Raw genomic sequence first — 14,249 nt, 5'->3', positions numbered from 1 at the left:
GGTTATCGCAAATGGAATCATTTTAATTGGAATATCGTTTGCTAAGTAAGGGACATACAATTCCCAGTAGCAGTAAATTAGCTAAATTGTCCCCTGTATTCCATGAGAATTTAATTTGTGTTGGAAGTAGACTTCTTCTGGGAACAACCCTATCAACGTCACCCATTATATTGTCAAATAAGCACAAACTTACACACATGATTGTCCGAGATGCGAACCTGAAGTATATTCACTTGGGTACTCAAGCCTTTCTGTCATTTTTGCGACAGACCTATTGGCCATTGGCCGGACAATCATGAACGTACTGGAGTAGTACGTTCATGTGTCATTTGTTTTAGAAATAAACCATTGTCACATAATAGATTAATGGGATTACTCCCGCTTGAACGCACCACTGCAAATTTTCCTTTCAGTCATGTGGGGATAGACTTCGCAGGACCGTTTCCTGTGAAGAGTGGTTGCAATAAGAATTCTAAGATAATTAAGGGTTACGTTTGTGTCTTTGTGTGTTTTTCCAGTAAGGCAGTCCACTTGGAACTTGTCGGAGACTTAACGAGTTCAAATTTCTTAAATTGTTTAAGAAGATTCGTAGCCAGACGTGGCAGGCCCAATACGATATATTCCGACAATGCTACTAATTTTGTGGGTGCAAGTCGTGAACTCGTTAATTTAGTAAAATTAATTTATGAACGTCCTCATGAGGAGAAGCTACTACGGTATGTAGCCTCCGAAGGGATTCGTTGGAAGTTTAACCCGCCAAGGGCGCCTCACATGGGAGGGCTGTGGGAAGCAGTGGTTAAATCCATGAAAAATCATTTAAAAAAGGTGTTAAAGGCCACCACCTTAAATTTTGAATCATTCTGTACAGTATTGACTCAAATAGAAGCTTGCATGAATTCCCGTCCTCTTAGTCCCATGTCATCAGATCCACTAGACCTTTTACCCCTCACACCAGGACATTTCTTAATTGGCAGATCCTTACTGGCTCTTCCAATGGAGGTTAAATATAACACTAATGTCCATGCCAATCTGCTTCAGATACAATTGACCACAGCAGCATTTTGGAAACGTTGGTCGGCGGAATATTTACATTCTTTGCAGTTACGACACAAATGGAAGAAGCACTCAAGCAACAATCTGAGTGTGGGTCAAATGGTCCTGTTAAAGGAAGAACATATGCTGCCAACCCGATGGATCCTGGGTCGAGTCACTAAATTGTATCCCGGACCAGATGGCATAGTTCGAGTCGTCGACGTCTTTACTGCCAACGGAGAGTTTCGTCGGTCCAGTCATCTAGTGGCGCCATTGCCGATTCTACCACAGGAACCACTTGACAGGAAGGAAGATCAGAAGAAGGAGGAGAAACAGCAGCTTCAATTCCGTCAACTTCGGTCGCTTAATCTAACCCGAAGACACTACCCCCAACGCATATATTACTTATTAGATGTAATCATAAGTTTAAATCGTTCAATGTTAATAGTATTACTCATTAATTCACTTTAATTGTATTGTGTGTATAATTTAAGCTATTTTCATTTTAACATTCGGCAGTATACATCTCCGAATTTAATCTAATCATTTTGTCTTTATAATATATAAGACTTGTCTCATGTCATCACTCGGCAGTATTTATCTCCGAGTTAAATTTTACTGTTCAAGTTCGCCAGTTAAATTTTATATTCATGATCTTGGTATCATTCGTCTCCAAGCTAACTCAATGTAACAGTGTAATCATTTCATGTCTACATATTTATAACCTGACGGTAGTCATCCGCAGATCTTATGTATCTGTATTATGAATACATAAGTTAATTTTTACTGTTTATATTATCTATGTGAATCATAGAATAAGTAAATACCATAGCACTGAACATCTCAATGTTTAACGTTGAGATATCTATAATCATAGCTCACCTTCATTTCCTGTTTGTAGGAATGAATTAATTAACGTTCTAATGTACTTTTAATTCAGCAACGTTTGTGTTGCTTATTTATGAAATCAATTTAACTTAGGAGCATAACACTCACTAGTTAATGTTTAGAGAGCTGTAATAGTGTCAATATTGTATTATCTAAGTTAACATCAAGATGAGGAATGCTTAAGTGTTTTAAATTATACAGTCCACTCTCTCTTATTTAAAGTATACTTATCTTGTAATGCTTATTCACAGCTTCAAAAGGGATTTCAAAATTTTTTAATGTAAATAAATATAATATTCACCCAGAGGTCTGGGTGAATATATCCTCACATTGGATGAGGCAAAAGGTTTCATTACTCACCCTCTATTGAATTATTTTAAGAGCTATGATTTATTGTAAACGACTCATCAGTGATGCTGTAACTCTGTAGAATAACTGTATTCTCAACAGTTCTCCTATGTGGGACTATGTTCCGACGTTGTTTCGACGTGTGGCAAACATTCGTATTAACTCATTGATCGATTGGTATCATTGACGAGTCGTGGCCGGAAACTGACGCTGCCAGCCGGTCAGTCTGCATTGGGCCAGCGTTCGCGAACCTTGTGTTTCGTCGATACGCTTTGCGGATTCAAATTCCACATGTGTAAATTTACATATTAATAAACTTCATCTAAATCATTATCGAAGTCTTTTCCAGTTACTACATACAAAGAATCGTAAAAAGGTTCACCATAAAAATGAACAATGGCACGCAAGGTAGCGCCAAAGTTTAATTATAACATCGCAAAATAATTAATATAATAAAATCATTAACGAACCTGGACCCTGTGGCCCTACTGGACCTCCGATGCCTGGTGGACCTCCGGGACCTCCAGGACCGCCTGGGCCACCTGGTCCTCCCGGGGTGCCTGGTCTTCCGGGTTGACCTGGTTGTCCCGGTATTCCTGGCTGTCCTGGTATTCCTGTAGATCCTGGGTATCCTATACATTTGGAAAACATTAATTGTATTTATTCACGAAAATATTATAATGTCAATTATGAAGAAATATTAAAAAAAATATTTATGAACCTGGACCCTGTGGTCCTCCTGGACCTCCGATGCCTGGTGGACCTCCGGGACCTCCAGGACCGCCTGGGCCACCTGGTCCTCCCGGGGTGCCTGGTCTTCCGGGTTGACCTGGTTGTCCTGGTATTCCTGGCTGTCCTGGTATTCCTGTAGATCCTGGGTATCCTATACGTATGAAAAACATTAGTTGTGTTTATTCGCGTAAATATTATAATGTCATTTATGAAGTAATATAATAAAATAATTTATGAACCTGGACCCTGTGGTCCACCTGGACCTCCGATGCCTGGTGGACCTCCGGGACCTCCAGGACTGCCTGGGCCACCTGGTCCTCCCGGGGTGCCTGGTCTTCCGGGTTGACCTGGTTGTCCCGGTATTCCTGGCTGTCCTGGTATTCCTGTAGATCCTGGGTATCCTAGACATTTGAAAATCATTAGTTCTGTTTATTCGCGTAAATATTATAATTTCATTTATGAAGTAATATAATAAAATAATTTATGAACCTGGACTCTGTGGTCCACCTGGACCTCCGATGCCTGGTGGACCTCCGGGACCTCCAGGACCGCCTGGGCCACCTGGTCCTCCCGGAGTGCCTGGTCTTCCTGGTTGACCTGGTTGGCCTAGTATTCCTGGCTGTCCTGGTATTCCTGTAGATCCTGGGTATCCTATACATTTGGAAAACATTAATTGTCTTTATTCACGTAAATATTATAATGTCATTTATGAAGAAATATAAAAAAAAATATTTATGAACCTGGACCCTGTGGTCCTCCTGGACCTCCGATGCCTGGTGGACCTCCAGGACCTCCAGGACCACCTGGGCCACCTGGTCCTCCCGGGGTGCCTGGTCTTCCGGGTTTACCTGGTTGTCCCGGTATTCCTGGCTGTCCTGGTATTCCTGTAGATCCTGGGTATCCTATACATATGAAAAACATTAGTTGTGTTTATTCGCGTAAATATTATAATGTCATTTATGAAGTAATATAATAAAATTATTTATGAACCTGGACCCTGTGGTCCACCTGGACCTCCGATGCCTGGTGGACCTCCGGGACCTCCAGGACCGCCTGGGCCACCTGGTCCTCCCGGGGTGCCTGGTCTTCCGGGTTGACCTGGTTGTCCCGGTATTTCTGGCTGTCCTGGTATTCCTGTAGATTCAGGGTATCCTAGACATTTGAAAATCATTAGTTCTGTTTATTCGCGTAAATATTATAATTTCATTTATGAAGTAATATAATAAAATAATTTATGAACCTGGACTCTGTGGTCCACCTGGACCTCCGATGCCTGGTGGACCTCCGGGACCTCCAGGACCGCCTGGGCCACCTGGTCCTCCCGGGGTGCCTGGTCTTCCGGGTTGACCTGGTTGTCCCGGTATTCCTGGCTGTCCTGGTATTCCTGTAGATCCTGGGTATCCTAGACATTTGAAAATCATTAGTTCTGTTTATTCACGTAAATATTATAATTTCATTTATGAAGTAATATAATAAAATAATTTATGAACCTGGACTCTGTGGTCCACCTGGACCTCCGATGCCTGGTGGACCTCCGGGACCTCCAGGACCGCCTGGGCCACCTGGTCCTCCTGGAGTGCCTGGTCTTCCTGGTTGACCTGGTTGTCCCGGTATTCCTGGCTGTCCTGGTATTCCTGTAGATCCTGGGTATCCTATACATATGGAAAACATTAATTGTCTTTATTCACGTAAATATTATAATGTCATTTATGAAGAAATATAAAAAAAAATATTTATGAACCTGGACCCTGTGGTCCTCCTGGACCTCCGATGCCTGGTGGACCTCCGGGACCTCCAGGACCACCTGGGCCACCTGGTCCTCCCGGGGTGCCTGGTCTTCCGGGTTGACCTGGTTGTCCCGGTATTCCTGGCTGTCCTGGTATTCCTGTAGATCCTGGGTATCCTATACATTTGGAAAACATTAATTGTATTTATTCATGAAAATATTATGATGTCAATTATGAAGAAATATTAAAAAAAATATTTATGAACCTGGACCCTGTGGTCCTCCTGGACCTCCGATGCCTGGTGGACCTCCGGGACCTCCAGGACCACCTGGGCCACCTGGTCCTCCCGGGGTGCCTGGTCTTCCGGGTCGACCTGGTTGTCCCGGTATTCCTGGCTGTCCTGGTATTCCTGTAGATCCTGGGTATCCTATACATTTGGAAAACATTAATTGTATTTATTCATGAAAATATTATAATGTCAATTATGAAGAAATATTAAAAAAAATATTTATGAACCTGGACCCTGTGGTCCTCCTGGACCTCCGATGCCTGGTGGACCTCCGGGACCTCCAGGACCACCTGGGCCACCTGGTCCTCCCGGGGTGCCTGGTCTTCCGGGTCGACCTGGTTGTCCCGGTATTCCTGGCTGTCCTGGTATTCCTGTAGATCCTGGGTATCCTATATATTTGGAAAACATTAATTGTATTTATTCACGAAAATATTATAATGTCAATTATGAAGAAATATTAAAAAAAATATTTATGAACCTGGACCCTGTGGTCCTCCTGGACCTCCGATGCCTGGTGGACCTCCGGGACCTCCAGGACCACCTGGGCCACCTGGTCCTCCCGGGGTGCCTGGTTTTCCGGGTTGACCTGGTTGACCCGGTATTCCTGGCTGTCCTGGAATACCTGTAGATTCTGGGTATCCTATACATATGAAAAACATTAGTTGTGTGTATTCGCGTAGATATTATAATTTCATTTATAAAGTAATATAAAAAAAAATAATTTATGAACCTGGACCCTGTGGTCCACCTGGACCTCCGATGCCTGGTGGACCTCCGGGACCTCCAGGTCCACCTGGGCCACCTGGTCCTCCCGGAGTGCCTGGTCTACCTGAAAAACATTAGTTATGTTTATTATGTATAAAGTAATGTCCTTGTACTAAAGTGTCACGAATAAACGTTCACTGGCAAAATGGTCGCCGACATAATTGTACACGATAAGAACTTTTACGTGTCAGGACGTCCACGGATAAAATTATAAAAGAGAAATATTTTTCACAGTTCTCAAAAACAAAGAAAAATATACTGTCAAGTTTTATGGACAGTATCTGAACAAGTGGCGGATCATATCGTATGGAGTACATGTGTATGTAGTATGTATGTATGTACGTCATTATCGAATTTTGTTTTTGACCATTCCTATGTACATATATTCCCCAAATACATATGCACATAGATAATGGCATGGATTTGTCACATTCGAATTTTTTATGTTGGTGGAATTTAGAGACAATTTAAAATACACTATATCTATAAAATTCTAAATAACATGCATATGTACATTTTTATCCATACTACATAAATATGTAAATATGCATGCACATACGTATATGTATACTATAACCTAACTCTACACTTCACATACCCGAATTGAGGCTAAATTGAAGTAAATTTTATTAAGACACTACGAACCTGAGCCCTGTGGCCCGCCTGTTCCTCCCAGACCACCTGGTCCTCCAGGCCCTCCTGGGAATCCTGGTAATCCTAAAATTGAAAGTTGATATTATCTCAATCTTTTATCATTTTAAATCTCATTTGTCATATAAATTCAATAAAATTACCAGGCCCTCCCGGAGATCCTGGTTCTCCTGGTTGGTATTCATTGGATTCTCCGTCTGTTGGTCCTACTGGTCCACCGAAAAACAAAAAATATATTCCACATTACTACATTGTTTTGCTTTTATATTTGTTTATTGTTTGAGTAGTTTAAATATGTATTACCTTGACCATCAGGACTGAGAGGGCCTCCTGGACCGCCAGGACCTCCAGGACCTCCAGGACCACCGGGGCCTCCAGGACTTCCTGGTTTACCTAAATTTTATATTAAATTAATGGGAGTCAATTAATATTCTTTTATAATTTTACATATGTACATATAAATATGTTTGTATATTTACATAATGTACAGTACATTACGCCACACAGTGGAGGATTTGGAGTCCGTAGGTCGAAATGATCACTTAGTAATATATCAATAGATTTGATTACTTTATCTATGTATGTACATACGTATAATGAATATATGTACATTTGCTGTTGAAATTGCCTTTTTATGTTAATAAATTAGTATTATTTAATTTTTTATTATTTATTTATTTAAATATTTTATTTTATAATTATTTTTTATATTTTAGAACATTATTTTTTAAATACATTTTTTTTTATATATCTTAATATTATATAAAAAACTAAAAGGAGGTTTGTTTTTAAAAAACTATTTTTTACCAGTTTTTATTTTCTAATTTTAAGTTTACAAATTTTTTAATTGTTATTTTATTTGAAATTTATGAAATACATATGTATATGACTGACGTCTAATTATTACCTATGTAGAAGTGTCAAATGTGTGCCGAGAGATTTGGCCGTAAAAGCAATATGGATCGATATTTCGATCGACAAGGATATCGATAACATTCATTACACTTAGAGGCTGTGATCGAGAAATCTCGTCTCGAGAATATTTTATTGTGACAATTCGAGATTCTCGTATCTCGAGAAATCGTTTATTAGAATCTCGAAAATATCGAGAATATTTAAAATTTATCACTACATGTTCAATAAACATGTTCAATAAACTGACTGATTTGTATACTTTTTAACTCGTAAATAATTTTGTGTAAAAGTATTGTAATATGTATAGATGGTCAGTATTTTTATTATTTGTCCGGTAAGTTATTATCCGGTCATCATATAAGTACATATACACATGTCACAACGAAATCGCACCATTTTAAAGTTACATATATATGTGCATGTAGGTACTAGTCACTAGTGGGAAAGTATTCGGTTATGATATCACTAAAACGCTAGGGAAAATATATTTTGACTGACAATATGACCCCACTGTAACACACATAAAACAAAGGTTTTTGATTTATTATTTATTTATTCGTGTATTTGCTTCTTATATATTAATCAATGTATATTCAGTATTTTAATATGCATAGATGTTCAGTATTTTTATTATTTGTCCGGTCACAAAAACAAGGGCAAAGCCGGGTGGCGAAACTGGGAATTTTATAAAATTCTTTGTTACATATTGTTACTTTTACTATTTTAAATTACTTTTGTAGATTTTTATTTTCTTTTCGTGCCTTCTTTTATAATATTACTTTCTTTTCTATACAATGTTCTATTGTATCTCTCTATATCTTTCTTTCATCATGTCTTTAATAAAGTTATAATCCCCTGATATAATATATGTACATATGTAGTGTTTGTGTCCTTTTGATGTTGTCGATTTTATATGTTAAAAAATTCAATTCACTACATTAAAAAAAAAATTATACTTTCTCGAGAATTCTCGAAATTCAAATATTTCGAGAAAATAAGATTCTCAAATCTCGAAATTCAAATATTCCGAGAAAATGAGATTCTCGAATCTCGAGATTCAAAAAAAGTCGAGAAATCGCAACCTCTAATTACACTGAGCAACAAAAAATCACGTTTTTTAGTTACCAGAGCAGAGACTAACCAATCTTTACTAAGTTTGACCTACTGAATTCGAATATGATAATGATTTTTATTGTTTGGGTTCATTTTACGAGATATGAGGGTTTAAAAAAATGCGCAATTTTTATAGTTTTTTGGCTTTTGCGTTCTTTAATTCAAAATGTAGTATTACTGTTATCAAAATGAGTGTTGGAATCAATAGGCAAATTTTTTTTCTATTGATTGTGATTTTTTATTATTTTAAAATACTTATAATTAATTTTCTAGCGAATTTTAAAAGTCAAAAATATATTTTTTTTTTCTGTGCTATTTTGCATTTGTTTGGTCAGTTTTTTATTTCACCACGTTTATAAAGATTGGTTTTTTATCTCCATGTTTTTTATTTTTATCTAAACGTACTAACTCGAGCGGTGATTGTTAAGAAAGACTTTCGTTCAGTTTCCGGGAGCGTACACTAGAAGAATTGGAGCAAGCGAGATGGCAAGTCCGCCACTTACAAGCAAAATTGTCGGACTCTCGCTTGCCGTCCCGCTTGCTCTACTAAGCGGGCCGTCCAAAAAAATCACGGGACGTCCGGAAAATCCAAAATTTGCATTTTCCGCTCCAGCTTAATGTGCATCATACATAAGTATGTAAATAAATGTATTATAAATATATTATATTATAATACTAGCTGAACCCGTCATGCGTTGCAATGCCAAAATAACGCTTGCAATTCCCGTTCCCGTTCCCGTTCCCGTTCCCGTTCCCGTTCCCGTTCCCGTTCCCGTTCCCGTTCCCGTTCCCGTTCCCGTTCCCGTTCCCGTTCCCGTTCCCGTTCCCGTTCCCGTTCCCGTTCCCGTTCCCGTTCCCGTTCCCGTTCCCGTTCCCGTTCCCGTTCTTGTTCCTATTCCCGTTCCTGTTCTCGTTCCCGTTCCAATTTGTCGAGAAAACGCAGGCAACGAACACGTTGGTCGCGACGCGAAAACATTTGAAATTATAACGTTGCAATGATACTCATTCGCGTCTTTGAGCAACTTTTTTTCACAGTAATCTTCCCGGACATGCATACAACAAATTCTGGAAGTTATATCGTAATCGGTTCAGTGGTTTGAATGAGAAATATAATTTGAATGAGAATTTTGTTTATTGTATTCGAGGCTTTTAGGAGATAATTTTTACCTCCAGTACCACTAGGATATTGTCCGGGGTGATATTGGCCATCTCCAGTTCCACCAGGATATTGTCCTGGATGATATTGTCCGTCGGGACCTCCAGGTCCTCCGGGTTTTCCGGGACCTCCAGGTCCTCCGGGTTTTCCGGGACCTCCAGGTCCTCCGGGTTTTCCGGGACCTCCAGGTCCTCCGGGTCCTCCAGGTCCTCCAGGTCCTCCGGGTCCTCCTAATGTTAATGTAATATAAGTATATATAATAAAATAAATATATGTATGTAGATACATCCAGAATGGTCTATATAAACGGTTCCCAAACTGTGGTACGCGTACCACTTGGTGGTATGTGGTTGATGGTTGGTGGTACGCGAAAAAAAATCAGCAATAGCGGACATGCAAGTAACTTAATTAATCGTAGTCGATAATTGAAAATCCGGCAATTGATACCGTTTTATAAAAGAGAAATATAGAAATAGATTGAATGCAGCTCCAGACTTAAGGGAATATCTCGCATCATTTGAACCGAATTTTAAAAAACGTTCCTCGAAACAAACACAAGAATCTCATTAAATTTATTTTGTAAGGAGATTTACTGAAGAAAATAAAATATATTATATGTACTTTGTAATTTTGTGTTTTTATTAAAACCATTTATCAATAATAGAAGTATGACGAAATAGTAGATAAATATTTTAAGATTTGAGTATATTATAATTGTGATTCCGCAAATAACTTTTTTTCCACAAAATTTAAATTCCATACCATGCAAATATTATATAATTATAATTGCAATAACAAATGTCATGAAATACAATGTTTTTTTATATGGTGGTACAATTTAGCGTAATGTATTACCAAGTGGTAAGCGAGTCAAAAAAGGTTGGGAGCCGCTGGTCTATATTATTAATTTTTCAATTGTACATTTTACCTGGTTGTCCAGGTCTTCCAGGTTTTCCTGGTCCTTTAAATATAATAAAAATGGTTTTAGACTTTTTATTAATATTCTTTCTTATTTTACATTCATCTATTTAAAAAAAAACCTGGTCCAAATGATCCTCCAGGTCCGTTTGGTCCCCCAGGTCCACCAGGTCCATTCGGTCCACCGGGTCCATTCGGTCCACCAGGTCCAAGTGGACCATTAGGTCCACCAGGATATTGTCCTGGGTGATATAGACCATCTCCAGTTCCACTGGGATATTGTCCGGGGTGATATTGGCCATCTCCAGTTCCACCAGGATATTGTCCTGGATGATATTGTCCTCCGGGTCCTGCAGGTCCTCCAGGTCCTCCGGGTCCTCCGGGTCCTCCTAATGTAAATGTAATATATGTATGTATAATAATATAAATATATATATATATATATATATATATATATATATATATATATATATATATATATATATATATATATATATATATATATATGTGTGTATAATAATATAAATATATGTATGTATAATAATATAAATATATGTATGTAGATACATTCAAAATGGTCTATACCAGGCCTGGGGAAACCGCGGCCCGCCGAGATTTTGGTGCGGCCCGCGAGCAAAATTCAAAAAGGGTTTACTTTTTTCTGATCTAAAAAATTTTTTGTTGATTTTTTAAATATTTTATCGTTTCTGAAATAAGATACAATTTGAACTAGACTACAAACTTTAATGAGCAATTACCTACACTGAGCAACAAAAAATCACGTTTTTGAGTTACCAGAGCGGAGACTAACCAATCTTTACTAACTTTGACCCACTAAATTCGAATATGATAATGATTTTTGTTGGTTGGTGATCGTTTAAGAGATATGAGCGTTTCAAAAAATCCACGATTTTTACAGTTTTTTGGCTTTTGCGGTCTTTAACTCAAAATCTAGTATTGCTGTGCTAAAAGTGAGTATTGAAATCAATAGTCAAATGTTTTTCCTATTGATTGTGATATTTCATTGCTTTAAAATACGTATAATTAATTGTCTAGCGAATTTTAAAAGTCAAAAATATTTTTTTTTTCCGTGCTATTTTTCATTTATTTGGCATTTTTTTTCATATCACCACGTTTATAAGGACTGGTTTTCTATCTCAATATTTTTTTTTTTATCTAAACGTACTAACTCAAGCGGTAATTGCAATTTAAATGCTTTCGTTGTGTATACGGTTGTACGCGAAATGTGTTGGGTACAACGCGATTACATTGCGTACGGCATGTAATCGACCTCACAAGTACAGCGGTCGGACTACATGCCATCTCGCTTGCACCCAACACATTTCGCGTACAACCGTATACACAACGAAAACATTTAAATTGCAATTACCGCTTGAGTTAGTACGTTTAGATTAAAAAGTTTAATTCCTTTCACGATAATGAATAATGTATATCTAAAAATAGTATTTTACTTGCGGCCCGCCGCTCATTTTTAATTTCTAATGTGGCCCTTAATCCAAAAAGTTTGCCCAGGCCTGGTCTATATTATAAATATTTCAATTGTATATTTTACCTGGTTGTCCAGGTCTTCCAGGTTTTCCTTGTCCGCCAGGTCCGTTCGGTCCAACGGGTCCATTCGGTCCACCTGGTCCAAATGGACCACCAGGACTACCGGGTTTACCAGGTACACCAATTCCTCCAGGAACAGTTGGTTTAAAAGGACCACCAGTCGAACTGGGTATTCCACCAGGTCTATTTCCTGGTCCTGTCGGTTGTACGCCAGGCTTTGTAACTTGTGGCGGCTTACTCTCCTGTCCCGTTCCATCTGACGGATATGGTGGAGGCTTTGGTTGATGTCCAGGTTTCGCACCACCAGGAAACATTCCACAACTTTTTGGAAAGTATAATTCTTTCCATGGCGTCAAGTGTCCCGGTTTTCTGGTTGCTTGATTTCTACAAATAAATAAATTCGTTTAAAATGTATTGATCATGACTTAAATGCTAATTGAATATTGATTTAAATGCTAAATACTTACTCATCTTGTGTATGTTCATGTTTATTGCCAAACACCTCGACAGGTTTATTTGGCTCTACAACTCTGTAACCCCAACCATCCGCTACATAATGGGTAGCTTGAAGAATTCCATTGGGATCTATGTAACCGTAACACCCATAAGTAACGCCATCAGGTCCTCGATTTTCGTGATGAAATTGTCCATTTGGCCCAAGTTCATATCCAAACTCGTACGCACCTTAAAATGTATGCACATACATGTGTACAGTTTCACATAATTTGTTTATTATTTTATAAAACAATTGACAAATATGCATTGTTCATCGGCTATTTCACCTCTCCCATTTTTTTTAAATATAAATATAATGTATTTGACTTACTCGTTTCAAAATTGGCCTCTAAATATTGTGTTTTGTCCTTGTCTTCTATGGCGACAATGACTTCGTTGCCGTTAACCGGTGTTTGTCGTTTTAGCAAGTCTTTGGTGCAATGAATACCCGACACAAAAAATGCCAGGACCTTAAAAACAAACAAACAAAAAGGCTTTTATCGCACGAATGTATGTATGTATGTAGGTATATATGTACATATATTAAATCAAGGACTGCTGAAATTTTTACATGGTTTTCGAGTTGGAATTATCACTTGTTCTGATATTAAAATTGTCACAATCCACACTTTTATATTAAACATTATACATATAATCGCATTAGAAGTGACACTTATTAATTAAATTATGATAAAAAGGACACGAATGAATTTTCCTCACTTGTTTTTATGAAATCGATTGTTGAATTGAACTTTTGGCATTCAAGCATTTTTTGACATTGAAAAATCAAACGAATATTAATCACCGCGAATTGCCTACCTCATATCAAATCCTCAGAACATAATGGTGACATCTCCATAATAGTAAATTGTTAAGAGGAAATTTTTCATCCCCCGTTTATTTACGATCCGTATTTTTATGTCCTGTATCAATATTAAAAAATCGTGATTTTCAGAGGGACTTTTTTCAGATTGGTATTCATACGTTTTTAAATAAATAATTAAACAGTTTTTGCATATTAGTACTATCGTTGGTCCGCTGTAGGAAGAGGCTTAGGAAAAACGTATATGCTGTCTCTTACACCGCCTTCCGACCTATAGCATTTCGTTCAGACAGTAGAACATTGTACGCGCGAAATACTCCGAAAAGTCCATTTTACCTACACAAGTATTTCCTACAGCGAATTTAAACTAGCTTACCAAATTTAAAAACCAGTTTTCGAATTTCGAGAATTTTGTGGAGAACCTGATTTTCAAAAACCGACAAGCTCTTGTAAATTTTTATTTATGTGCAGTCTTGTAAAATCCTGGCGTGTAATACGTTTATTTTGCTTCTCTGAAATTCTGGACATATACATACATATATGTATGTACGTAGTGATTTGAAACCGAAAATTGGACTACCGCCACTTTCAAATATACTATATATAAAAACGGACTGTCGCTAAATATATATATTTGTATGTGACGGACGATCAACCATCAACCAGTATGGGGAACAATTTTTTTTTAATTTTTTTCATATTTTTCATTTTTTCATATTTTTAATTTTTGTACTCCGGGCGCCGGAGGCGTCCGAAGCACTGCGGGCGAAGACCCCGGGGTGCCAGGGGCGCCGTGGGCGAAGGCCCCGGGGTGCCGGAGGCATCGGG

The 14,249-nt window shown here is 38.1% G+C and overlaps 1 protein-coding gene and 1 pseudogene across 1 annotated transcript; one reads left to right on the top strand and one right to left on the bottom strand.

Annotated features, from left to right (window-relative positions):
- Positions 1-2,953: 2,953 nt before the first annotated feature.
- On the bottom strand, positions 2,954-3,705 carry LOC143913021 (uncharacterized). The gene has a single exon (XM_077432525.1). It carries the CDS (start codon positions 3,418-3,420, stop codon positions 3,232-3,234), a length of 189 nt encoding a protein of 62 aa, XP_077288651.1. The 5' UTR covers positions 3,421-3,705; the 3' UTR covers positions 2,954-3,231.
- Positions 3,706-4,269: 564 nt separating this feature from the next.
- LOC143916789 (uncharacterized) lies at positions 4,270-5,192 on the top strand (annotated as a pseudogene).
- The last annotated feature ends 9,057 nt before the right edge of the window (positions 5,193-14,249 follow it).

This window comes from Arctopsyche grandis, chromosome 1, assembly GCF_051622035.1.
Source record: "Arctopsyche grandis isolate Sample6627 chromosome 1, ASM5162203v2, whole genome shotgun sequence".
NCBI classification, from domain to species: domain Eukaryota; kingdom Metazoa; phylum Arthropoda; class Insecta; order Trichoptera; family Hydropsychidae; genus Arctopsyche; species Arctopsyche grandis.
The sequence above is the reverse complement of the archived record's forward strand: the minus strand, read 5'-3'. Positions and strand labels throughout refer to the sequence as shown.

What these genes read in the sequence shown, in the direction of transcription:
- LOC143913021 (XM_077432525.1), bottom strand. Translation starts at nt 3,420, where the DNA reads ATGATTTTCAAATGTCTAGGATACCCAGGATCTACAGGAATACCAGGA.